This window comes from Gorilla gorilla, chromosome 8 (genome assembly GCF_029281585.2).
Source record: "Gorilla gorilla gorilla isolate KB3781 chromosome 8, NHGRI_mGorGor1-v2.1_pri, whole genome shotgun sequence".
NCBI lineage: Eukaryota > Metazoa > Chordata > Mammalia > Primates > Hominidae > Gorilla > Gorilla gorilla.
This window is the reverse complement of record NC_073232.2, coordinates 125,229,798-125,256,045: the sequence shown is the minus strand read 5'-3', so window position 1 is coordinate 125,256,045 and position 26,248 is coordinate 125,229,798. Positions and strand designations below refer to the sequence as shown.

Genomic DNA, 26,248 nt, shown 5'->3' with positions numbered 1-26,248 from the left:
AACAGAAATGGAAATATATGTTTCCCCAAAAGATGTGTGGGAGAATGTTACTAGAACTTTATTCATAATCGCAAAAAAACTGGAAGCAATCCAAATATCCAACAACGTAGGAAGGATGCATGCACTGAAGCATATTCATCAGTGGAATACTACTTGGCCATGAAAAAGAGCAAACCATTGCTACCCAAAATAACATGGATGAAACTCACAGACATATGCTGAGTGTGGCCAGACATGAAACAGTACATTCTATAAGATTCCATTTACATGAAGTCAAAAAACAGGTAAAACTAATCCACAGTGATAAATAAAACTAACAGACTTTTCAGTGGGGGCAGGGGAGAGAGGAAGAAGCCAAATAACTGGAAAAAGGGGGAAACAAGGTAGACTTCTGGGGAGCTCTTTATCAGAAGTTAGCCTCTGGGACCAAATACAGCCACTGCCTGTTTTTTTCTAAATAAAATTTTACTGAGACACAACAAGGAATATATATATATTCCTTTGGGTTTATCATTGACTGCTTTCAAACCACAATAGAAGCGCTGAGTACAGTTGACCCCTGAACCCCCAGGCCAGGGACACCGAACCCCCACACAGTTGAAAAGCCAAGTATAGGTCAGGCCCAGTGGCTCATGCCTATAATCCCAGCACTTTGGGAAGCCAAATGGGCGGATCACGAGGTCAGGAGATTGAGACCATCCTGGCTAACACAGTGAAACCCCATCTCTACTAAAAATACAAAAAATGAGCCGAACGTGGTGGCAGGCACCTGTAGTCCCAGCTACTAGCGAGGCTGAGGTAGGAGAATTGCTTGAGCCTGGGAGGCGGAGGTTGCAGTGAGCCGAGATCATGCCACTGCACTCCAGCCTGGGCGACAGAGTGAGAATCCGTTTCAAAAAAAATGAAAAAGAAAACCCGAGTATATCTTTTGACTCCCCAAAAACTTAACTAATAGCCTACTGTTGACTGGAAGCCTGACCGATAACATAAACAGTCAATTAATATATAATTTATGTATATATTATATGCTGTATTCTTACAGTAGTGTAAGCTAAAGAAAATGTTATTAAGAAAATCATAAAGAAAACATATTTACTATTCATTAAGTGGAAGTGGATCATCATAAAGGTCTTCATCCTTGCCATCTTTGGGATGAGTTGGCTGAGGAGGAAGAGGAGGAAGAGAAGGAAGAGAAGGGGTTGGTCTTGCTCTCTCAGAGGCAGAAGAAAATCCACGTCTAAGTGGATCCATGTGGTTCAAACTCATGTTGTGCCATTCAAGGATCAAATGTAGTTGCAACAGAGACTGAGCGGCTCAAAAAGCCCAAAATATTTAGTGTCTGGCCCTTGACAATAAAGGTGTCCCAACTTCATTCTATATATATTGATCTGAGTAATGGTTTCATGGACGTTCACATATGGAAAACTTCATCCACCTCTCTACTCTCTACTAAAGTTCTGTGTACTATGTTACATGTATATTATACTTCAATAAAACATTTTAAAAGTCAATAGAATTTTGAAACAATGTCTTTTCTAAAAGATCTTTTAATTTTTGGCCAGGAGCGGTGGCTCACGCCTATAATCCCAGTACTTTGGGAGGCCGAGGCAGGAGGATTACCTGAGGTCGGGAGTTCGAGACCAGCCTGACCAACATGGAGAAACCCCATCTCCACTAAAAATACAAAAATAGCCGAGCGTGGTGGCACATGCCTGTAATCCCAGCTACTCGGGAGGCTGAGGCAGGAGAATCACTTGAACCTGGGAGGCGGAGGTTGCAGTGAGCCGAGATCGCGCCATTGCACTCCAGCCTGGGCAACAAAGAGCGAAACTCCGTCTCAAAAAAAAAAAAAAAAGAAAAAAAAACTTTTAATTTTCTTTCTAGTTTCATTTGTGTTACCCATTTTGGGAGAACGTGGCCATCTGAGTTGCTCTTGTCTTTTCAAAACCAAGGGGAGCTAGGAGGCTGTCAAAAGTAGGAAAGATCTAAACATAGCAACTGCTATTGTGTCCAAACCTTTTATAAGAATGTGACGTGTCTATAGAACCACCCAAGGCCATTCATATAAACGGTGAGCTTGGCTGAGTCCTGAGATTACAGGAAGGATGGGAAGTTTAGAGTATGAGTCGTATGAGTCTAATGTGATGCACAGGGTCATAGTACTCTGGGTTATTTTAGGATGTAGCTCAGGAGAGCAACAAGCTCAGCTTCTATTGAAATCTAGTATTTATTAAGGTTAAACAGTTTTAAGTTTCCAGGGACAATAATTCTGCCCTGACAATCACACTGCATTTAGCCTTAAGTTGGAGAATGGAGCGAAAGGAACATATCTGCTCTATGCTACATCCAGAGCAAAAAGATTATGAGCTCCCCAATGTACTTTGGGAACAATTTCATTTTGTCTAAGCTTTCCCCTTCTTTTCCCTTTGCTTCTTTGGTTTTGCTTTTTGCCATTTATCCTTTGAGGATCAAACTAAAATTACAGCTAGATGCCATTTAGCTTGGCCTTGTGCGGGTCTAGCAGAGACTGAGGGAGAATGAACACTGCAAAAGCATGGTGCTGGGTCTCTAATAAAATGTCTCTCTGTTTGCCCACATGGGCATCAAGCCTTAGCAAATAGAAGCAGAGAACAATACTACCTGTTCATGGAGGAATAGTAATGGTTTCAGTCCTCCAAAACAATGAGCTCTGTAATTTACTCCATCTTCCTCCTGAGAAAGAGCTTCACATGGCCTGCACCGTGCCAGGTGGTTTGGAGAAAGACGAACTGCTCGGCCTAACAAGGGGCACTTCAGCAACGGGTGTAAAGATACAACAGCTGGTCTGGTCTGGGATAGTCTCCCAGTGACATGGCCCCAGCCAGCCTTTCCACACCAAGATAAGGATCACTATCCTATTCAACCTCAACAATTCCCACACCCCAGGCAACAAGATTTTCCAGCACTACCCAAGATGTAGGAGGCCTTGGCATGGTACATCCACCCGTTCACCAAGAGTTGTACATCCACTCAGGCACCAGGAGTTAGGGTTTGGGCTTGTTCTCTAACCAAGTCCCGCATCTAAAGCACTTTCTGGGAGCAAGACTTACTATGCTGTCCATCAAAAGGAAGAAGGAGGGACAAATGGGCAGCATGCCAAAAAGAACAATTGCAGCCTCAAGTTAAAAAAGACATGTCAGTCTTGGAAACAGTTAGGAGTGGAGAAGGGTAAAATCAAGAGTCACACTTTCCCCCAAAAGACACACACAAGAAGGTTGGCAGCACAACTGCAGAAGTAATCAAAAAAAGAAAATATATATATATATATATAAAATATATATTTTAGACAGAGTCTCACTCTTGTCACCCAGGCTGGAGTGCAGTGGCGTGATCTCGGCTCACCGCAACCTCCGCCTCCCGGGTTCAAGTGATTCTCCTGCCTCAGCCTCCTGATTAACTGGGATTACAGGCACCCACCACCACACTGAGCTAACTTTTATATTTTTAGTAGAGATGGGGTGTCACCATGTTGGCCAGGCTGGTCTCGAACTCCTGACCTCAAGTGATCCGCCCGCCTCAGCCTCCCAAAGTGCTGGGATTACAGGCGTGAGCCACCTCACCCAGCCTCAAATATTTTTAAAATAAGTTGCTGTGGCCTGAAAATGAGTACAGAAACACTAGGAATGCACCAAATAAAAATGTCTGCTGACTCATGCTTTTCACTGGCGGAATAATTCCGTTTACCTGGGGCAAATAGCTATCTGGAAGTCTTATCGAGGAAGATGCAGAACTGAGATGACAGAGCTACAAAGATGCATTGTGGCTGCAGCTACCTAAGACCACACACACACACACACACACACACACACACACACACATACACACACACACAGACAAGTTATCTGCAAGGGCTCTTGCCCAGAAAAGAAGTCATGGAATAACACAAATGATCTAACAAACCAACATCAACTCACAAAAAAAGAAGGCTCTCCAGCTAGACTTCAACACTACAGCAAACGGTTTCAAGAGAATCCCTTCAAAGGGTTAAGCCAGAACACTCAAGAAGTTTTGGTACCATTAGTTACACCATGAGGTACATCCATCCCAGCAAGGCCAGGCAGACAGACGAAAATCGTATTAGTCTGCTCTCCCTCCTCTACTGCATTCTGCTGGCATCAGTTCAGCTCCAAGTCTATATTAGTCCATGATTTGTTTAGCCTTTAGATTTAAGAGAATGGAAGTACTACGTGAGCAGGAAACAGGACACTCATCAGAAGCTGGGATCTGTCGCCTTTCCCTTCCAGCACATTTAGTGTCATACATAGACAGGTCCAAGAGAAATCAACATTTCAGGATGATCAGGTCCAAAGAGATATTCTTAGCACCACTTAACATGATTTTGATCCACCAGAAACAACCCTCTGGCTGTCGCACGGCCTCCTCTCCCACCTCTCCCCTTAAGCCTTCCCATTCACATTGTGCCACCCCGTTTTACTCCCAATTCAAGATCCCTCCCTAAGCAAAGAAAAACAGTACTCAAGCTGGGGTCTGTGTGCCCATTATGCCCGATCAAGAAACTCTTAACAATAAGCACAGCCTTCTCTTTCTTTCCATATCTCTAAATCATTTCAGCAGCATTTCTCCTGCTTCTCTCTCCTTTGCTCCCCTTCTCCCCCAGTGATTCAACTCCCCCCCCACCACCACCACCACCACCATCACCACCACCACCACCATCACCACCACCACCACCACCATCACCACCACCACCACCACCATCATCATCATCATCATCATCATCATCATCTCGGTTGGGGGAAGGGGCGGAGAATAAAACACACAAGAGACCTACATATAGACAATTCAAGCTTCAGAATCTCTTGCGTTTCCTACCTGAACTGCAATCTGGTGTTCAATCGTTTTGTACGCAGAGTAATGTGTGCTGCCGGACTGAAAATGGAGCTGTAGAAAGAAACCAAATCAAAGCGTTCTGCTTATGTCACAAACTACAAGAAAACATCTTAAGCAGTTTATGAATAGCAGACAAACCTTCCTAGATTGAACTGTAGCCCTGGCATTCAATCAAGACCTGTGTACTTTCATTTGTTGCTATGGATAAGATGATCATAACAATCTAAGGTAAAGTTTTTTTGTTTTTGTTTTTGTTTTTGTTTTTTAAGCACCTATTCAATAAGCATACAGGGAAGATGGGGGCCAGGAGTGAGAATCAATGACATGAAAAGGAAAGACGGATGCCCATTAAGACATAAAGGAAGCCAGTGTGCTGAGCGGGATGCTGAAGAAAAATGAACTGTGTGCTGCAAAAAGTCATGAGAATTGCAACATGTAGGCAAGAGGAAGGATTAGGAGAGAAAAGATTATGAGAAGCCACAAGACTGCAACAAGTACAAGCACCCCACCCCCATATTTCTAATAACTAGGCCCCAACTCTCCAATGCAATTCTATTTCTGGGAAAACAAATGTGTCAGACAGAATTCAGGGGCCACCCGATGCCTTACACATTCTTTCATGATGACTAAGCTGTCCATCCCAGGCCATCTCTGTCGCCTGCACTCTAGTAATCCACACTTCCCCAAAGAGAGGGCCAAACACTGCCAGAAAGCCACCAATTTTCTAAGGGAGGACCACCTATTAGATGGCAACTGAGTGAATGTAAGTCACTGATTGGCTCAGACCCTCCCCAAGGTCTAAGTCTGTCCTCAGCCTTTCCCTCTGAAGTCCTAGAGACCACCCATCAATGAAGCAGGTATCCCGAAATAGAAAGGAAGAGCAAGATTGTTCACCCAATTCTCATCTTCCCAAATAATACTTGCTAATCTTGAGATCCCATCAACTGGGAAAACAAACACCATCTGCTGATTTACTTTATAAACAATACAATAATCACTAAAGGATCTCAACAATTATCTGAAAATGCATTTTAATTTGCCAAATAGGAACTAATAATGAGGAATCAGATGACCCTGTGAAATTGATGTCCATTTCCCCTCCTTGCAACAGGCAGATCAACTGCATTTCCAAAAATGGATCTGTAGTATTATAATAAACTACTGTTACTACTCCTGTGCTATTACTACTACCAGAACACGTCTGTGTTACTAGCACAAAGTGTAATTTAGGCTGCGAGTTTCAGATCCAGATAATTTGTATCTTGCTCCCTGGAAGAAAAACAATTCAGTCCACACAGTTTTAAAAAATAAATAAAAGTGGAAAAAATCACATAAGAACTTTTGAACTAACTCAAAATAAACACAAGGGTAGTAATCCAATAAAAAAAATAGTCTAAATCCATGTTGTTCATGGGCTAAGTCTATAAATATCCATTTTAGGATGCAGTGGGCTCTGAGATCATTTTATCTGTTCCAAATAAACAAATAGAAAACATTACATATATATGTAAATATAGATATAATGTAAGTCTGCTTGCCCCAAACGGAATATTAATTAAAATTAAAAGGAGACACAATGAAGTAGGTGGGAAAAAAACCCTATACCTGTCAAAGGAGAGTAATGAACCACACTGCCCTAAAACAACAGAAGATCTGTCCCCCACACACAGCCCCCCACACATACTCAGAAGCAGTATCTGAAGTGAACCGCTGGCAGGGCGCAGTGCCTCACGCCTGTAATCCCAGCACTTTGGGAGGCTGAGGCGGGCGGATCACCTGAGGTCAGAGGTTTGAGACCACCCTGGCCAACATGGTGAAACCCCGTCTCTACCAAGAATACAAAAATTAGCCAGGCGTGGTGGCGGGCGCCTATAGTCCCAGCTACTCAGGAGGCTGAGGCAGGAAAATTGCTTGGACCCAGGAGGCAGAAGTTGCAGTGAGCCAAGACCCTATCGCTGCACTCCAGCCTGGGCGGTAAGAGACTCCATCTCAAAAATAAAAAATAAAAATAAATAAGTAAAGTGACCTGCTGAAAAACAAAGATGACTTTGCACCCTTTGTCCCCATCTCCTTTTTGTAAAAACTGCCAGTCAGTAAACGGAGATTGCACTAATTACTGTGACAATTCTGCATCATGTTAAAACAACTTCTGTGCCTGGGACAGGTTTCTCTGCGAGCCTGGAATTCTTGGCCAGAAAGTAGCTCTTGTCTGAGGAGGGTTCTCCTTCAAGCAGAGTAGGCAACACTAACAACTTGTCCCTCTCTTTTCAGTTGGTTTTATTCTCTTCTTTTCCAATCGCCTGATTCAGATCTTAATGGAAACTTGTCCAAGCTTTTCTTCCCACAATCCCTGCAGAGCCCCTAGGCAATCTGTACACAGGGTAACCATAGGAATCTTATATTGTCAATTAAAATTGAATGGACACCTGATAACTAAGGATATGTTGTTGAAAAAAATTCATATAGTCACAATCTTATGAATAAATTAATCAAACTGTGGTTAACCCAAATTCAATTTTCACTTGTCCAGTTCTGTTCTTAATCCTTGCCTTCATCATCACCCAAATAACACCAACAATCCTAGAGAGAATGCTGTAATTGAAACAGTAAAAATGCAGCTGCAAGTTCCTTAAGACTCTAGCAGAGAAACCAACATATAGGACAAAGTTAATTTTACCTTCTCTCTCTCTCTCTCTCACACACACACATACACGCACACGCGCGCGCCCGCAGACACCCAAACTCCCTTCTAATGCCCCCCACCCCACCCCCCAGCAACGTAACTTCCCTCAGGGGCCCAGCGACACAGAAAACCTCACCCAGCTCACAAACACACCCAGCACAAGCAGCTTATTCTGTGTCTAAGTCAGATCTTTCTTCCCAGCCAGCAACCATTGTGCTGGAGAGATTTCCAAGCTCACTTCCTCCAGCTACTGCAACAAGGACTTAAAATTTTCGTTTCTCCTTTGGGTTTCCACCCTCTCTCTCTTTTCCCAACACACTTTTCTTTCGAAAATGCATACTTTCACTGCTTTTTCCTTCCCTGTAAAACATAAAGATGTCTTGTTCATTATAATCTAATTTTTTTAAGGCACAGATAAAAAATACAAACACCCAGTAAACTCCTGTTCTAAACTGGAACAATCATTTCTCTCTCCAGAAGCTAGAAGGAAGAATAAAAGATGGTAGGCCATTTGTGTGCTTTGGAATATGAGGTGAGACTGCGAAGTCCAAGACAAGATGACCAAGGCATATCTGAGTTTAAAAACCAGGTTCTGGCCGGGCACGATGGCTCACGCCTGTAATCCCAGCGCTTTGGAAGGCCGAGGTGGGGGGGGGGGGGGCGGAGAGGGGGGCGGTCACCTGAGGTCGGGAGTTCGAGACTAGCCTGACCAACATGGTGAAACCCCGTCTCTACTAAAAAATACAAAAATTAGCCGGGTGTGGTGGCGCATTCCTGTAATCCCAGCTATGAGGGAGGCTGAGGCAGGAGAATCGCTTGAACCCGGGAGGGGGAGGTTGTGGTGAGCGAGATCTAGGCATTGCACTCCAGCCTGGGCAACAAGAGCAAAACTCCGTCTCAAAAAATAATAACAACATAAAATAAAAACCAGGTTCCCAGGCTGGGCGCAATGGCTCGCGCCTGTAATCCCAGCACTTTGGGAGGCCGAGGAGGCCGGATCATCTGAGGACAGGAGTTCCAGACCAGCCTGGCCAAGATGGCGAAACACCATCTCCACTAAAAATACAAAAATAAAATTAGCCCAGCAGGGTGGTGCGCGCCTATAATCCCAGCTACTCGGGAGGCTGAGGCAGGAGAATTGCTTGAGCCGGGAAGGCAGAAGCTACAGTGAGCCAAGATCGCACCACTGCACTCCGGCCTGGACAACAAGAGCGAAACTCCATCTCAAAAAAAAAAAACAGGTTCCCATCTGCCTCATCTCTTGGGACTGTCCTGCACCAGTCACCAGGAGTGCTCCAAGACCACTCCACATCATTTCCTCATCCGGCAAACATGGCTGCTCTCACCTGGCTGTGCCTCACACCTTCAAAATGGCACTTCCCTGCCTGGAGTACCCAGGGAGTCACCAGATGAGAACTCCAGCGTATTTTCCATTTCATTGCTTCCCATGAAGCTCTCAACAAAAATCAGTGACCAAGCCCATCCCCCATTCTACTACCCACAAATGCCTCAGCCCTCACTTGTCCAGAGGAAGAACGGTGAAGACTCGGCAGTTCTCAGCACAGGCTTGCAAAATTCTTCAGCAATGTAAAGACCAACATTTTAAGATTAACCCCTTCCCTTATTATCATCATATCTAGATTCTTCATCTTATTTCTAATCACTACTGGGCTCTAAATTTGATGTTTCTGATATGCAAAACATCAGAGATACCCAGACATGGAATGGGAAACAGCTTTTTTCAACCACAGGAATCACCTCCTCAAAGACAATTAAAACAATTGAAATCCTCTGTTGGTTTTTCCAGCACTAAGCTAACTTCTAACACGATGAACATTAATTTTTGATGCCTATTCGTCCTGCTAAATTGGGAAGAGGTGGAACGTTTACTTTATTTTCAGTTTTATGAATCACCTGGCTTTCTCTTATCTATATAAAAAAAACAGATCATTTCCTAGGAGATGTTAGTTTTTTTTGGTCCACTTTCCTCTCTACCCTGTAGCTACTACCATGAGCCACTTGAAATCTAATTTCCATGTAATTACCTTAAGAAACAAAATACTTTTTTTTAGTATACCTAAGACCTTTTCTTAGGTCATTAGTCATTTGAGCAACCACAGGCCATTATAAGCCCAGCTTCCCCTACCCCACTGCCCCCAGTCCTGTGTTGAGAGCCTTTTACATTTAATGGGAAATAAACTTTTGACCAAGACTTTGGGTGACTGCCTGCCCTTATAAAAAGTACCAAGGGGGGCCTCTGACTTCAAGAGAAAAGGCAAAACCAGCATTGCCTGGTACTTGAGCTTAAACATTCCTGCAAAGATCTAGACACTGAACATTTGTACCATCCCTAAACAATAACTTAACGACAGCATCCCCTTTCACTTCCTGGCATTCTGCCTCAGAAATTCTGCGGCAACAAAATGCATGCCTTTAGACACAAGAACAATCTCTCCTACTGTCTCAATGTTCCATCAAATGTCTATTTACCCTCATTAATTTTTCTTTTCCTCAACCTGAAACCATCAGCTATGAGTCAGAGAACGATCATTAACTTTTACAGCTTCTATACGTATCCACCTACTCACATTTGGGGAAAGAAGTATTGACTTGCAACATTGCCTGAGACCAAAATTCTCTAAGAAGAAAAAAAGGGGAAAAAGTCGCTTCAAGAAAGTTTTATCTGTAGGTCTGCGGGGAAATGCTATGTTCATCGTTTCTCCACTTTGTGCTGCAAAGTCTCGCAAAAAAAAAAGTTGAGCTTGAACTTCGTTATGGTGATAGGCATTTCTGGGTTGATTTTTGAGAAAAACTAGATCATTTTCTTTCAACGTCAAAACATAATTAAAGCTCTTAAACTGTTTGGGGGAAAAAATAAAGTGAATCAAGTTTCCTGCTCTTGTACAAAACATATTTCTAGCATATAGAAAAACACGTGGGCTGAAGTGCTGAGACATGTTCCTAACACAGCATTTTTCATTAAAAGTTGCTACACTAAAACTCTTAAAATGATGCCCCATCATTACTCCACTTAGCAGTCGCAGTGCTGCAACTCATAACGAATTAATTTGCATTAATGTGGGTTTCATGTGTCCTTCCCTGGGTATGCCATTGTGATTCAGGCTTAATAAAACTGACACGACAACAACATAGTGCCTTTTATTTCACTTTCCAAAACAAACCAACCCACCCAAAGACCCACACAAATCCTCTCAATTTTTTAAGCATTTTACTAATATATTTTAGTACATCATAATTGGCCCAGCACGAAGGAATCTAGTTATCTTCTCAGTAAATATTTATAGCATCACTCTTTCCCATTCATTCTGCATTTTCTTAGAGAATCTCACTGTAGCCTACATCTGCAATTCATTGACTTTACAATTTACCACATGTTGGGATGGGAGAGGTCTTAGCTCCATTTGAATCACTACACAAATATGCAAGTGATTTATCGGTTTCAAGCTGAAGACTGCAAGAGAGGGACTCCACTTTTCCTGAACATTACTTCTTCTGGCAGACCATGAACAATTACAGTGCGTACTAATTAAGCTCTGTAAATGTGCTGTGCCCTGCTAATGCCTACCAGGCCTCAAATTTATTTTCATGATGCCAAACTTTAGGGAGCAATTTTAACTCCTTCAGGGCTGATGCCACTCCTGGCCATTCCTCCCTCCGTAGACCGACCTGGTTGGGGCTACTGCATGACAAAAAGAATAAAATATAACAGGTCGAATTACCAGCCCGAAATCAGATGTGCCTAAGGAGAAAAAACCTATCTTGGGAAAAGCAAAGAACACCTCGGCTGATAACCCGTTCAAAGATCCCACAGCCCCTTCTTTGTAATGAGCTGTTTAGGGATTCATATCTATCCCTGAGGGCTAGTAAGTTTCTGCATGCCATTGATTAGAAAAGAAAATCCTTTCGGCCTGGGTCTTTAAGTTTGGGTTGGATGGAAGGAAGGATCCAGTCAGAAATGAGAGCTATCATCTCTCCTGGCCTGGCAAACACCTTTGAATCTCACTTCCCCCTTAAACCGCGTAGTTTGTAATACACCAGAACAGCCCACTTTTTCAACATAAATTAAAATCAGTAGGACAACTGGCCTTCTCTCTCACACTCCAGTCTCCACCACAGATAATGCCTCACCCTCAGATGCTTACACAGTAACTGATAGGAAACACATCTGTGGCTAGGTAGAACACCCTGGGTAATGAAGGGATCGCAGCCCATCTTTGCTAAGCAAAGCAATATCCCTTTTTAATAGCCCAGCCCAGGGTACTCCCACGCCCCTCCATAAGGAAACTTCCAATCTCCAATTTCAATTCCCCCAAGCCCAAATCTTTGTTCTCTTGTATTATACTTTTCTTATCTTTCTTAGGCATTTATTCTGTCTCCTCTGGCTACTTTTCTGCGCCTCCTCCCGCAGATACCAGTACATTTTTCACAAATAAGCAGCCCTCCCATCCCCAGTGTAAACCTGGATTTTTTTTCCCCTCACCTATTATATTCTTTTAGTCAACTCTCTTCACCTCATCTCACTTTTTTAAAAACTCTCACATTAACTAGTTTAACTAGTGTACTATGTAATGTGTACATTTTCCCTTCCACTCAGGGGAACATCATATAAATTAAAGAGCCGTCTCCCATACCAGGTTTCTTTAAGTATTCCTGGGGAAAATGCACAATATAGGCAATGTAATCTCAAAAAAAAAAAAAAAAAAAAAAAGGTGGGGGTGTTGGGGGGAATTAAGAAAAGAGAAAGAAAGGAAAAAGGGAGAAAAGAAAAGGGAAAAGATGCAAACACCTAGAGCAACTTTGCTTTTGAAAAAGGCATCTGTGCAGAGCCCCCCACTGAATTTCCATTCCTGAAAGTGCTCTTTATAAATGTGTATAACAATAGCCTAGAGGAAACGTACAAGTCAGCTGCCAAAGGAGTGGTGGTGTCTGTCTCAGTAAACTCAAGATTGCAGAGGTGGGGGTCAGCGGAGAAGGGAGGGCAGCATTTGCGTTAGGATACCACCACCTCCCCCCATCTCATTGCTTATAATTAGTTAGAGAAATTTGAGCTACTGCCAATGTCTGCGGACCTTGAATACTATAAGGCCAACGTGGCGTCAAATATCTTAACATTCATAAGTGTTATGGGCTGTAAATAAAGCCTGTGGATTTATGACCCGGTGGTGCGCTTGCCAGCAAAAAGACTGGGGCACATTTCTTTCAGCAGACCTGTCGAGGTGCGAGTTTGCCTTTGGTTGTAAAATTAACCATTTCCTTCACAAATGTGCTCAATTATAAGTCAGAGTTGAAGATTTACTTACATAGTTGCCAATATTCACTCCCAGAAGAAACTCAGATGCCCACATCACACACCCCTTTGAAAATAAGACGCTCAAGAATTTGGTTCAGCCTCCTTTTCCAAACTTTAAAATGTGTCACCTCAAAAGAATTATAAATGCAGTCAAAGATATTATCTAATGCCACTCACCAAGACTAAAAAGCTTACACTTACTTCCCTGGAAAGTGCTTATTTATTTGGCAACTCCAGCATTTAAAAAAAAAAAAAAAAAAGTAAATCACTCCTTGCCTGAAATCTCCTCCCTTCCCCCACTATAATGTCATCTACTTCCTGTGCAGGAGACAGCATTTGCTAAATCCAGGTTGTCTCATACTTAACTGCCAATAAACCAACTTCCACATAACTTCCAGACAGCTGGGGGAAAGGTCCTCGGAGTTTTAGTCATGGTCCAGAAACACGCGTCCACACAAAAATTTGCAGCTGTCCTTTCTCTACAGTGCATTTTTAATGTGATTCAGGGGGGCCTGTTGTGAAACATCTGACAAAATGTAAAATCCTCTTAGATACCTTCTAGTTTACCCACTGCACGTGTGTAAGAGAAGTTGCACCAGGATTTCTCCACCGAGAAATCTAGGCACTTTTTGCACACAGCCAGGGGAACCTCGTGGGATGTAAGGAGGCATTCAAAACCTGGAAAGACTTCTACTGTAATCTTTAAAAGCACAGCCTCTGGTGCAACTATTAAAATGCTAGTTTTCTAAAACAAATATTTTTTTTAATGGCGTGCAGAACTGCAGCGATCCAGCACTGCAAACAGAACAGCATTCTTGATCTGCAAGCCCCCGGAAACCTTCCGGTAACTTTTTCACAGCTTGCTAAGAAACAGAAAGCTGACCAACTTCCAGCAATGACTCTAAATGAAATCCCTATCAGTAAAATTAAAATCAAGGTGAAGAACTCCTAGCAAGAACGAGGATTGTTTTCCTCAAAAAACTCTTTCTCAATCAGACACAGAGGGCATCAGTCAAAGCTCCTTCCCTTAAACAGTCAAAAGTTTCCAAAAACACATCTTCCAGATAAGCTCGTTAGGCTCCCAAATGCCTGAGTTTGTTTCTGGGATTTCAGAAAGTTTCAATATCAACAAAGTGGAAAGCGCTGGCATATTTAATTTATAATCATTAAAATATGACTTATTGGGTGAATGTTGAGCCTATAATCCATACTGCAGACATTAAACCCCAACCTATAAAGATTAGCATGGAATTAATACGGTTGCATTGAGATTGAAATCTAAACATGTTCGCCATAAATATTTCTGAAGGAGATGAAAAACAATTAGCATAAATACCAAAGAAGGGTAAGAACACCTGTTCTTTTTCAGGGCGATAAGCATTTTATTGTTCTCTATTTAAAATGTAATGACCTGTGTAATTACAGTAATATTACATTGTTATGTAGGGGCTTGGAATGTCACACTTTGAAAAGTGTTGTCAAAACAATCAGGGGTGAGGTGGGGGGGTGGGAGGACAACTGGGAAGGACCACCATTAACCCTTCACACTCCAAGGTCTAAATCTTTTGTATTAGAAAGGATTATGTTGTCTCAGTGAGGAAAAAACATCCATTTTTCACAAGCCAGAAAGAGAAGTTGCCCGGCTAAATAAAACCCCAATGAATAGGCCCCTCTCGGTTTCCTTTAAATGCTGGATTCCAAGTTCAAAAATGAATTCAAGATGCAGCTTATTTATCTGTTCAACCTAGTAGCAAACAGCTCGGTTGAAAAGCAAATAACTTTGGATAAGAGAATTTGCAAGGGCTCGAATAATCAAGTCCTTAAAAAGAAATTTCAAACCTAACTGGAATTTCAACCACCATATTCCTATTTCCCCTTTGCCAGGAGGGAAAAAGAAATGTAAAACTACTTTTTCCAATCAACTTTAATAGGTTACAGTATTCTTATCTTTAATATACAAATGTTACCACAATTCTAATATTTGCAGTTCTAACACTTCCCATCTACTTAACTAGACCTCTCCTTAATGCAGTTTTGTATCTGAATCTGTCTTTTTAAAAGCCATTCCTATTACTGAATCAAAGACTAAATTAATATTATGCAGAAATCTTTGTCATTTTAAAATAAAATTATTACTATCAAGCTTTATGGTGTCCTCAGCAATTAAAGCATTATTCTTGAGATAATGTATTATTCATCATAAGCCGATTTAATGATACTCTCTAATTCTTTACATTCTTAAATAAAAAAGCAGAAATCAGGGTTCCAGAGAGTTTGCTTTTTAAAGGATGCAGCTGCTTACAGGTACACCATAAGTAACAGAAAATGTAGCAAAAATCACCGCCACCAAGGAGCAAAGGGAAAATAATAAAGCATACAGCGAAATTTGTCTTTACACCTTGCCATTAAAAACACACCCTATAAAACACCAAGGATTTCAGAAGAGTATGGGAAGCCCGCTATCTTGCCTATGCATTCCTCCATTCCTCCCGCAGCTGTATCAAATCTGGATTGCAAGCTGGCCTTCTGATTGAAGACGTCAGGAATGACACACAACAGCCTACCATCCTCATTTCCACTGCTCTGCTGACCAGCCTAAATAAATAACTTTAATTTTGGAGCACATAATCTAACCCAGGTAACAGAGAGGAAGGACGAAGGGGCAGTGTACACAAAGATGTCTGCTGGTGTTTGACATGTAAGTACTAAAACTGCCTACTGAGTTCAGAAATGTGTTCTGAGACTCAATCTGATGTCACAGCACCAGGCCACCCGCTATGTCCACAATTAAAATAACTAGACGCCGTCTATTCCTATAATGCCCACAAAAGGGACCGATCATTGGGAGCCTTCCTTTTCTCACCGGGAAATCATTTATTTGCCTTTAGCAATTTCCCTGTTTGCTAATTACAAGACAACACAACTGCTCAAGTTTGAGAAGGGATGGCAAGATTGCCAGCATCAGACAGGGAGTTTTTTAAAGAGAGTCAAGAAAGCTAGCAAGCCCGCTATCAAAGCTCAATATTCAGATGGTTAAGTGGATTTTAAAATAATACCAGGGAGGTTTCCATCGGAAGGGGGAGGGGAGGAGAGGCAGAAATTCTCAGGGATTCTTTGGAATGTTGCTTGGTCCGGTTTATTGGTAGGCGAACACTGCGATTCTGAGCCGAACGGTCCCGTTTAAGATGCCCCACAAGCTCCCAAGAAAAATACAAAGTAAGCGAACTGTGCTTCCCCTACAGCTGCAAGCCCAGAGCGCGGCCCCTGCAGCCTGGTGGAACTGGCCCTGGAGAAGGGGGTTGAGCCGAACCGCTCTCCCAGCTTCCCAAGCATGTCTGGGCGCCGGGCAGGGGGGGAATAATTATTTCTCTTCCCTAGCCATAAAAAAAATGACCGGTCTAGCATGCCCTTGCCATTTTGCCAGGGCCCAAAAAAACAAGTCAAACCTGATAGTTAATATTTTAATGCTTAAAAACACTTGTAGATCTGATCGACTCCCGTCCGGCAAGCCCTCGGCCATTAGCACCGAATCCATGGCTGCTGAACAGTGGGTGCATTATTTCAAATTGCTATCTAGAGTTACCGAAAAAGAAAAAACAAAAGTCTTGTGTGTAAATAAGGGGTAGGGGACCAAACTGGAGAAGGTGTAAAATGACAATCCCGGGAAGCCGGGCACAAATGCGTCTTGCGTCCAGAGATTCGTAATCCAGGCTTCTTAGAAGAGGGAGGGAGGGATGAGGAGGAGGGGGTTCAGGGTGAGGGCAGGGGGCAGAGGCCGGTGGGGGAGGGGATGAGCCGTATTAACAAATGTCAGGGTTGAGCGCGGGACCGACCCTGCAGGAAGCGCCCCCCGAGCCCGGCACCCCGCGCTGCCCTGGGGCCCCCAAAGTTGGGTGGCCGGCGATCGGCGGCCCACTCCCTTGAAGGAGAGGCGCCCCGGCCTCCCTCGGCCCCCGCACCTCCTTGAGCCCGCACACCCTGGTCTCTGGCCCCCCTGGGGCCCACGACGGGCCTACACGGAAGCTGGCGAGCGCCGACCCCGCCATACATCCCAAGGCGCCAAAATTCCCTAGAAATACACAAGTCCCTTTGGAGGAGTCCATTCCGGCTGCACACAAACCAAGATTCCGGGCCGCAGGGGCCTCCCCGCCCCGCTCAGCCCTGCTGCCCTGCGCGGCCCGGGAGAGCCCGCAGCCAGTGCGCCGGGCAGCCGAGCCCGCCACGGCGCCCAGGGCGCTCGCGGCCCTGCGGGTTGCCAAAGAAAAGGACGCCTCAGAGCCCCCAGGTTTGCGGTGGGACCAATCTGGGAAGTGTGACCTTCCAGGGGAAGGGGGAAGGAGGGCCGAGAGCCAGCGATCTCCACTAGAAAGCTAAATACATAGCCGCCCAAAAGAGAAAGCCAAGGAGCCTCTCCAGGGCCCCGGGCTCTGCGCGCTAGCCAGTTCTCAAGTCCAACGCCTGGAGGAAACCCACTCTCTACCCCGCGCATCGGGCGCAGCACAGTCAGTCACTCGTGGCCCGCAGCGGCAGCCAAGGGGTTAACCGAGGAAAGCCCAAGACGCCACAGAAGAGGGAAGGAAGAAGAGAGAGAGCGAGAGAGAGCAAAGAAAGAGCCACAGAGTCATCTTCCCAGGGTGAAGAAACAAACACCACCACCAAAGGGGGAGGGGGAACCAGAACGCAAAAGAAAAGTTCTTCGGATTCCCCCCCATCCCCACCAACAAAGCCCTGCTTGGACAGAGAGGTCTCCCCAACATCACGAGGCAGCAAACTGAAAGCAAGAACGTGGCGAAGTGCAAACAAATCCAGTCCACAAAAGGCAGAAAAGTTTGGAGAGTTTCGGGCCGCCTGGGCCACGAGCGGGGGAGGGGAAGGAGGGAGGGAGGGGAGGAGGCGGGGAGGGGGAGGCGGGGAGGGGGCAGGGCAGGGGCCGCATGCGGGGCCCGGTGGGCGGGCGGGCAGCGGGCGGGGGCCGGGCGCGGAGGCACTTACGGTTCGGGCGGTGGGCGAGAGCGATCCGTTGGGGAGGTAGGGGCTCGTCAGGTCGGGGATCATGATGAAGGGGTAGCCGGGATACGGTGGCCCCTTAAAGAGCCCTCCATCTTGCCTCTTGGCCGCTAACATGGCGGGGCGGCGAGGGGACAGCGGCGGCCGCGCGGAGCGGGAGAGAGCGAGGAGAAACTTTTTAGAAAGTGCCCCGAGGAGCCGGGCGCCCCGACCGGGCCGGCGCAGGGCCGGGCCGAGCCGGGCGCGGGGCCGGGGCGCGCGGGGCGGCCGGCCCGGGGGGCGGCTCCGGGCGGCTGCGGGGCGCGCGGGGCGTACTCACCTTCTTCCAAACTTTCCCGGGATTTGTCTCGGAAACTTTCGGAGCGAGGCGGAGGCCGTCTTTCCGCCTTCCCAGAGGGGTGGAGGTGGGGAGGGCGAGGGGCAAACGCCACGCAGAAGGGGGAGAAGGGGGAGAAAAAGAATCGGCGAGGTCGGGTGGGGGGGTAGAAAAAAACAGGGTTACAAGTTTTTGCAATGGTGGCACCGTACGCACACGCCGCCCGCCGGGCCCCGCCGCCGCCCCCAGCCCCGATTTCTCCCCTTTCAGCAACATTTGCCAAGCCCAGGAAACAGATAAAAAACCCCACCAGCCCGAGGGGCTTTTCCTACCTCGGAATCGGAGGAGCTGTTTTGATTCGTTTCTGATTCATTGACTAGAGACGATTTGACATCAGCTAAATCCCTCTCTGCCGAGGAGTTTTCGGAGCTCTTCTCCTCCTGTTCGCCCTCGTCTTTGAAGGAAATCAGTTCGTCGTTGGCGCCTAGGTCATCCCCTCCACCGCCGTTCAGCTGCGGCATTTTTTTTTCACCCACCAGCAGCAATTTTGGAAGAAAAATGAAGGAGGAAGAAAAGCCAAAAAAAATCACCCCCAAAAAGTTTTGCCCCCCCAAAAAATATTGCAAGAAAAAGACGAGTCCAAGGTGAACTTTTTTTCTGCTTGGGGGTCTTTTTCTCCTGGGGAGGGGAAAAGAGGGAGGAGGGGAGGGGAAGGGGGGGGAGATCTTCTGCACGCGTGAGTTTGGGTTTCTTTTTTCTCTCGTTCCCAAGGATCCGATCAATGTGCAAAAAAATAATAAATAAAAAAGGGGGGTAAAAAAAAAAAAACACCAACAACAACAAGAAGTCAGATATAAAGAGCAAAGGGGGGGGAAGCCGAAGATACAGGAGGTGCTCGTGCCGCTCGGATTTGAGTGAGTTGAAGTTAGACTGAGAGCTTTTCAGTTCAAAGGCGGCGCTGATTGACAGATAGAAAAAGGGGGATCGAAATCCGGAGGAACGGAGTAGTCTGGGAGCGGAGATTATTGACAGGGCGAGAGGAACACACTGCCTTAATGAGATGCCGGAGGGCGGGGCCGGCCCGGTGACGTGTGCATAAATAAACAGCCGGGGTGGGCGGGGCGGGGGCGGCTAACAATGATCCTTTCGGGCGCCGGGAGAGGGAGGAGGGAAAGAAGGAGGAAGAGAGGGGCGGGGAAGCCGGGGGGAGACGGAGGGAGGAGTGTGCAGGGGGAGCGGCCTGCGCGGAGTGTGTGCGAGCCCGGGATTCTGGGCGAGGGTGCAGGGACTTGCTCCGGGAGGGGGCGGTTTCAGAAAGACAATGCGGGGTGGGAGAGGAGGAGAAGGGGGTGGCGACCAAGTCAGGAATCCGAGCCGAGGAAGGCGGAAGGAAAGCCCACTTGGGGGGCGGGGATGGGGAGAGGCCCAAAACAGCGCACTTTAGAAATATTAGAAATAAGTCTTAAGGGAGGGGGAAAAGGAAGGGTAGTATTTGAGAAAGTGGTGGCTGGGGGCGGGGGTGGGGGGGTGCTTGGTGGTTAATTCAGCAGTGAAATCAGCCACCCTTAGGCGGGATGCGACAAAAGTGGTCAAAAGGAAAGATCAACCCTCCACTTTCAGAGAGCTTGGGGAAGTGAAGGGGCTGGTCAAAGTTCCTGGTCATCTACAATGAAAGAAACTATTAACCCATGAGGCCTCCCTCCTCCCTTTTTTGTTTATTAGTAGTGAATCATTTCATGAAATGTTAAGTCCCACTGGGATGAATATGCCAAAACGACTTTTTATGCAAAAAACAAATGCTAAATGTCAGAAACATTAAAAGTATCCTTAAGGAAAAATATATGATTCTTTCAAATGTAGAGTGGTGTTTTGCTTTTTTTTTTTTTTTTTAACTGACGTTGGAGGTAGTAGGAAATGAGCTAGAGTCAAAGTCCTTTTTGACTTAGGAGGTGAAAAGTTTGGGCGTTAACACCGTCTGGGAAAATAAAACTGAAAGTTCACCAACCCCTGGGATCAGTTGGGCTACAGTGTTTCTCGAAGGGGGTCTGAAATGAAATCCCCGAAAGACTGACCAAAATAATCAAGATGTAGGTGGCTCTGGCAGGAAATTGCTAACCAAACCAATGCTAGAAGACCTTCGGGAGAAGATGGGAAACCTGGGGCTTGAGGCAGGTATTTGTTGACTTTTAGGTATTAGAGGAGGAGCAGACTGATTTGCTACAAAATGGGGAATGGAATTATGTTAAAGAGGGAAGACCCAGCTCCCAAAACACAATGTTCCTGGGTGATAGAGCAAGAAGATTCATTTTTGCAAATACCCAGTAAGAAGTAGACTGGACACTACAACATGAAAAAGAAAAAAATAAATCAGTAGGATTTAGCAAATTGCCTCTTAGGAGTAGTATTAGTCTAGAGTCCAGGATGTACTGTTGTCCCACCCTTCCCTGAAAAAGCTCACCTGCACTTCAGCTGGCCCATCAGCACCGAGGTTTCCAAAAGAAAGCAAATTTGCCATGTAATATTTAGAGAGTTTGGGGTTTCAGCAAAACTGTTTTATAGGCTAAAGTCTCAGAAAGAAGACTACTAAAAATAATGATACCGAGATTGACAAGGCCAACGAATTCCCCTGCACTGGAAAAAAATCACAACCACATTTGCACACTAAAGAATAAGATGCAGGCAAAATAAAAATGGGTTGGGGGGGAGGCAGAGGAGAATGACTGTAACTCCCAACTTTGATATTAATCAGAATATCAGAAGTAGAGTGAGAAGGAGCCTGAAAAGAAGTAAAACAAATGTGTACATTTAATCAGACAGGATTGCATAGGATACAAAGCACAGGGCTAATTAGTCTCAGCAGGTAGGACTAACCTTCAGACTTCATAAATAAATAAGGCAGGCGCAGTGTCTAAGAGGGAGAGTGGAGACAGAAAGGGGATTATTTCAAGACACCAAGTGAAAACATGAAGAATGAAATGCTTCACTGTTAAATCCATGTACAAATGGACTTAACAGTTTCCTTTTTTAGGTCTTTTACTTGGTTGCCTTTAGATTTACACATTTAACAAAATGACCTTAGCTTTATACACTTGCTAATTGTCACCTGTATACTTGATATGCCTAAGTCTGTCTATATGCAGCGTAGACTTTACTAAGGCTCATTTTAGGGACTTAGTTACTTAAACTGGAACACGTTTATAGGAACTCAATTTTATGGCAATTTCTTCGTCCTGTGTGGTAGTTTTTTGTTTTTTATTTTTTTAATCAAACCCTGGTCTGAATTAAGTTGGATAATGAGGTCTTCTATGTTCTTTATAGTACTACCTGTATAATAAAATCTCAGGAATATACTGAATTGAAATTTTAAAGAATGTACTTACTGATTTTACTATACTAGCCTGCATTTTTATCATATGTAAATACTAAAGGCTTTGTTCCCATGATTAGTAACTTTATCCATTTTGGCATATCCTTATTTTTCTCATTCAAAGGGAACTCTTTTGAATCTCTCCTTCCTTAAATCTCTGATTTAATTAAGCAATTAAAAAGTTTTTCTGTGATAGTGCATGTCCCACATTTAATTTCGTTGCTTGGTGCTGTACAAAGGCTTGAGTAGACCAGCAAGATCTCAGAGGGGCCAGATCCCTGATGTTCTGCAAGTCCCTCAGGTGATGCCTGAATTGAGGAGGGGGAGGGAATGGCAGAATTGGCACTGCAGTAGCCAGGCAGCAAGGTATTGAAAAATACCTTGAATAGCCGGGCGCAGTGGCTCATGCCTGTAATCCCAGCACTTTGGGAGGCCAAGGCGGGCGGATCACGAGGTCAGGAGATCGAGACCATCCTGGCTAACACGGTGAAACACCGTCTCTACTAAAAATACAAAAAATTAACCAGGCGTGGTGGCGGGTGCCTGTAGTCCCAGCTACTCGGAAGGCTGAGGCAGGAGAATGGCGTGAACCCGGGAGGCGGAGCTTGCAGTGAGCCGTGATGGCGCCACTGCACTCCAGCCTGGGCAATAGAGCGAGACTCCGTCTCAAAAAAAAAAAAAAAGAAAAGAAAAGAAAAAAAAGAAAAATACCTTGAATACTATTTGAAAAAAAGGTAGGCTGGCCCACAATGTGAATGTGTAATTTATAGATTTGGTGTGAAATTTTAAACACAGTTGACTTGGGTCCAAGTGCTGAGGCAACTTCTCTGTGGATACTGATGACTCCTGGTTTATAGGACCAAGCGTTCTGCCCAAATGGCAGAGATTCGAAAAACACAGGAAACCAGACCAGTTCTGACTTTAGCCTGAGCCAGGGGATTTTGCCACCATGGGCTCTGCATGTTGGGAAATGGGTGGGAGCGGGGAGAAGCTGTGCCCTCATCCCTTGGAATCCAGTTAGGTCTCTGCATATTTTGGGAGGAAGGCAGGGAGAAGCTGGGCCCTCACCCCTAGGAGTCCATTCCTGGCGCCAGTCCAGGTCCTGAACTGTAAGTAGCTGTCCCTAGGCCTCTCTGACTTTGACCTCGCCCTCTTCATCCACTGCCCTTCTGCTGCTTCTCTTCTGTTTTCTCCTCTCCTTCAGCCCTCCCTTGATTAAATCCTTCTCTTTGGATACATGCTGATACCTTAAAACTTAAGTGAGTAGTGTTACCTCTTCCAGAGGTGCTTCCTTGTTTATCCCTATCAATGAGCATGAAAAGGAGGTTTCGGTTTACACAAATCACCTTTTAAGTGTTGGTTCCCCACGGGGGAGATATGGTGAAGTGTTAGGTGCCCATTGAAATACAGGAATGTGCCTGACAGGGGACTTCAGAAATAGGCTGGCCACAGGCTGTGTCACCCGCGGCCCCTTCGTCTTGTCTCACCTGGTGGATGAGGTGGTTGGAATGGGCTTTTTTAAATTGCCTGTTAATATTTAAAAGTCCATGATTCCATCGTTTCACCACACGCCCCAGTTATGGCTCAGAGATTCACGCACACCAGCAAAGAAGACAAACCATATTGAAAGCTTGGCTCTGGAATTTGAGAAAAACAAGGCTAGTCTGTCAGATTTACCCGAAGTGGGGAATACATGTTGACAACCATATTCAGCTCCCCCAATCACTCGGCAAGATTCTACTAAGTTACCCTTGACAGTGATATGTACATGTGTGGGTGTGTGTATTTGTGTTCCTGTGTGATTTTTCTTTAAAGATCTGGGCTCCAAGATGGATGATCTGTTACCCCACTGTGTTGGACTTATCTATGCCGGGAGTGTGCTAAAGGAAGCCAAAAAAAGAATCTGAAAACATAAGGAAGCTATAAAATGGGGAAATGTTTAGAAGCCAAAGTCCTGATTCCACTGTGAGATTTTCTGTTTGCTTTTTGTTCTGCGTGGGTGATGGTTCCTTATTTGGACCTTGAGGAAAGCTACTCCCTTAGCCAACATAGGAACGTTAAAAAATTGGACACCCAAGAGTTTTCAGATTTAGCAAGAGGAAGGGTTAGGCAAAAGCGCCCACTTCACAGGCATCCTCTATCCCCCCAAAGACTCTGTGAAGGGACTTGGAGAGACACATACTCTCTCCCCTTGAAACCCTGAGGAACACTCTTCTGTTCTGACGTTTTTCTGAAGTGCCCGGCTTGATCACCTTGCTTCAGCTAATAACAGGTCCAGGTAATAAAGTGACAATAATACCTGATGATCCAAGGGTTAATGGGGAGATGTATGCATCTGTACAGGGTTTCATCACCTGCCTTCATAAGCCGATTACCACTGCTATAGGCATTTGTGACAGGAACAGCTTTCTGAAAGACATCAGTCCTCCATAAATATACTTTTCTTATTGACAAGATGTCTTTTAACCCTAATAGTAATGGAAGAAGGCCAATAAATGAAACATTTACTGCATAACTTGCCTTATTTTGGGGTGGTGTACAATTCCTTTCTAGCTGTCTCTAGAAGATGTTTTCAGCCTAATTTGCTCCCTAGAAATTTCACTCGCTACAGTTATACGTCTATGACGTTTTATTGCCTGAAGCCAAGTCTGCATAAGAACTTTCTTAAGATATACTTATCCTAATGCCAAGCTACAGTAACTGGGCTGCTTTATGCTGAATTATTTGTGCTACCCTGATATACAGGGCAGAGACTTCCCAATAGTCATTGCCATAGGGTAGGTCTAAATGTTTCTGAGAAGGGGAAAAGAGGCAGGAAAAAGGTGAAAAAAGTTTCGTCTAAGTTGATTTGTAGAAGTCTTTAGAATTAATAATTGGATGCGTATTCAACATATTAAAATGCCTGAGGTTTTCTTCTGTTTTCTCTTTTTAAAATGGCTTCAATGACCCCACCCTGTCTTACAGAGCAGCTTTGCCGACTCAAATCCATTGCTGTATTCAAAAATGTCACAGATAGCAAAGCACCTTCCACTAAAACATGGGCACCTTAAAATGAGGCAGATACTATGTCCCCCCGTATTGAACAGTCTCACAAGGTGGCTTACGTGTGTTCAAGCGACAGAGCAGGTGAAACTTCAGGAGAGGATGATGCCATTGTTCCCCCTTGAAATTCATCTAGGTGTGGGCTGACACACCTGCATCTGGCCAGAAGCAATATGGGATGGGAGGAGGTAAAAGATCCAAGGAGACTCTCAGGTCCATAGTGTGAAGATTTCAGGTTTGGTCCTCACTAGGAATCCACAGCAGCATCAGCCCCAAACTGTCTTGAGAAAATACTAAATCTATGTTGACCAAATCACTTGAGACTGGATTAGAATCAGCAGCTCTCCTCCCTTGCAAAATCCCAAATGTTTCTGCAAATTCCAAATTAGTATGGATGGATTACATTTCCTAACAAAACACTCATTTGGATGAGGAAAGGGAAGAAGTTTCAGTGAATGAGTTCCAGGATCCAGAGTGAGTTTGGGTCTCAGTATAGACAACAATATGCAGCACAAGGTTTAGCAACAGTAAGAGGCTTCCAGTGGACTGTCATCTTTAGCAAACACCGGTTCTGGGTAGCCTGAGGGCATGCTGTAAATACCTAGAGCAAGAAGGAGAGCATTAATCGTTATTAAAGGTTCCAGGATGCTGAGAGTGAGGGCTTATAATAACCCCCAAACTCCATAAGAAACACGGGAGCCCCTCCCAGCACCCCCACCTACGGAGATGTGGTGTTTCTCTTTGCCTGTGTCCCCACACACTGAATTTCTAATGACTTCACACACTGTTGGAAATCCTCCCTGTGCTTTTTAAGGGTGGCCAAGGTTCCTGATGGTCTGTTGACAGCACAGGGATGCAGTTTCCTTGTTCTCATTCTGCAAAGGACTATGCTTCTAAAGAAACCCAAGTCTTAGGCCAGGAAGAATCTGAAGAGGCCTCCTGGGCCCCACCACTTCCCATTCTCCTTCCAATCAATGTGCATTAGGGGCTAAAGGCCATAAGTGATGGCATCTATATGCCTGTGAGACCCTCCTGGCCCTGCCACCCACCCAAACTCTATCTGGAAGCCAGAGAGAACATTTCTTAGGGAAGGATCTGATGTTAATGTCTTTCTGTCTTTTCTTCTTTGAAGGCACCTCACACACCCCTTTATACAAGAAGCATCTTTCTAATGTTATCTTCTGGATGTTCATGCTATATTATTGCTGGTTACAAAAAAGCATGTACTGTAGAATTCTTTTTTTAATGTAATTATTCTTTAAAAATATTTGACTTTGGGAGGCCAAGGTAGGCGGATCACTTGAGGTCAGGAGTTCAAGACCAGCCTGGCCAACATGGTGAAACCCCGTCTCTACTAAAAAATACAAAAATTAGCAGGGCATGGTGGCCTCCCCCTGGGAGGCTGAGGCAAGAGAATCACTTGAACCCAGGAGGCAGAGGTTGCAGTGAGCTGAGATTGCGCCACTGCACTCCAGCCTGGGCGACAGAGCAAGACTCTGTCTCAAAAAAATATTAAAAAATAAAAATATTTGGAGACATTTGCTTCAAAATGTCAACAGCACTTTTTCCCCCTAGATGATAGAATTTGGGAAATTTTTTACTTTCATTTTCTGTTTGGTTTGTTTATTTATTTAC

The 26,248-nt window shown here is 44.8% G+C and overlaps 2 protein-coding genes across 51 annotated transcripts in view; both read right to left on the bottom strand.

Annotated features, from left to right (window-relative positions):
* Positions 1 to 19,537, bottom strand: part of TCF7L2 (transcription factor 7 like 2) — a 217,662-nt gene extending 198,125 nt beyond the window's left edge. For 5 of the 50 annotated variants that reach the window (XM_031015240.3, XM_063710498.1, XM_031015242.3 and 2 more), the window contains exons 1-4: positions 18,537 to 19,309; positions 18,208 to 18,274; positions 17,874 to 17,998; positions 4,870 to 4,938 (exon numbers count right to left, since the gene is read on the bottom strand). In XM_031015240.3, the coding sequence (XP_030871100.1) occupies positions 4,870 to 4,938; positions 17,874 to 17,998; positions 18,208 to 18,274; positions 18,537 to 18,725 (450 nt within the window). In that variant the 5' untranslated portion in view covers positions 18,726 to 19,309. Of the gene's footprint in view, positions 1 to 4,869; positions 4,939 to 17,873; positions 17,999 to 18,207; positions 18,275 to 18,536 lie in introns of all 50 variants that reach the window. The other 45 variants (XM_031015251.3, XM_063710502.1, XM_063710504.1 and 42 more) reach the window with 23 other exon arrangements.
* Positions 19,538 to 20,071: 534 nt separating this feature from the next.
* VTI1A (vesicle transport through interaction with t-SNAREs 1A) overlaps positions 20,072 to 26,248 on the bottom strand; it is a 505,013-nt gene continuing 498,836 nt past the window's right edge. The window contains exon 10 of the mRNA XM_055352169.2: positions 20,072 to 25,214. The gene's annotated coding sequence lies outside the window, so the exon portion shown is untranslated. The remainder of the gene's footprint in view (positions 25,215 to 26,248) is intronic.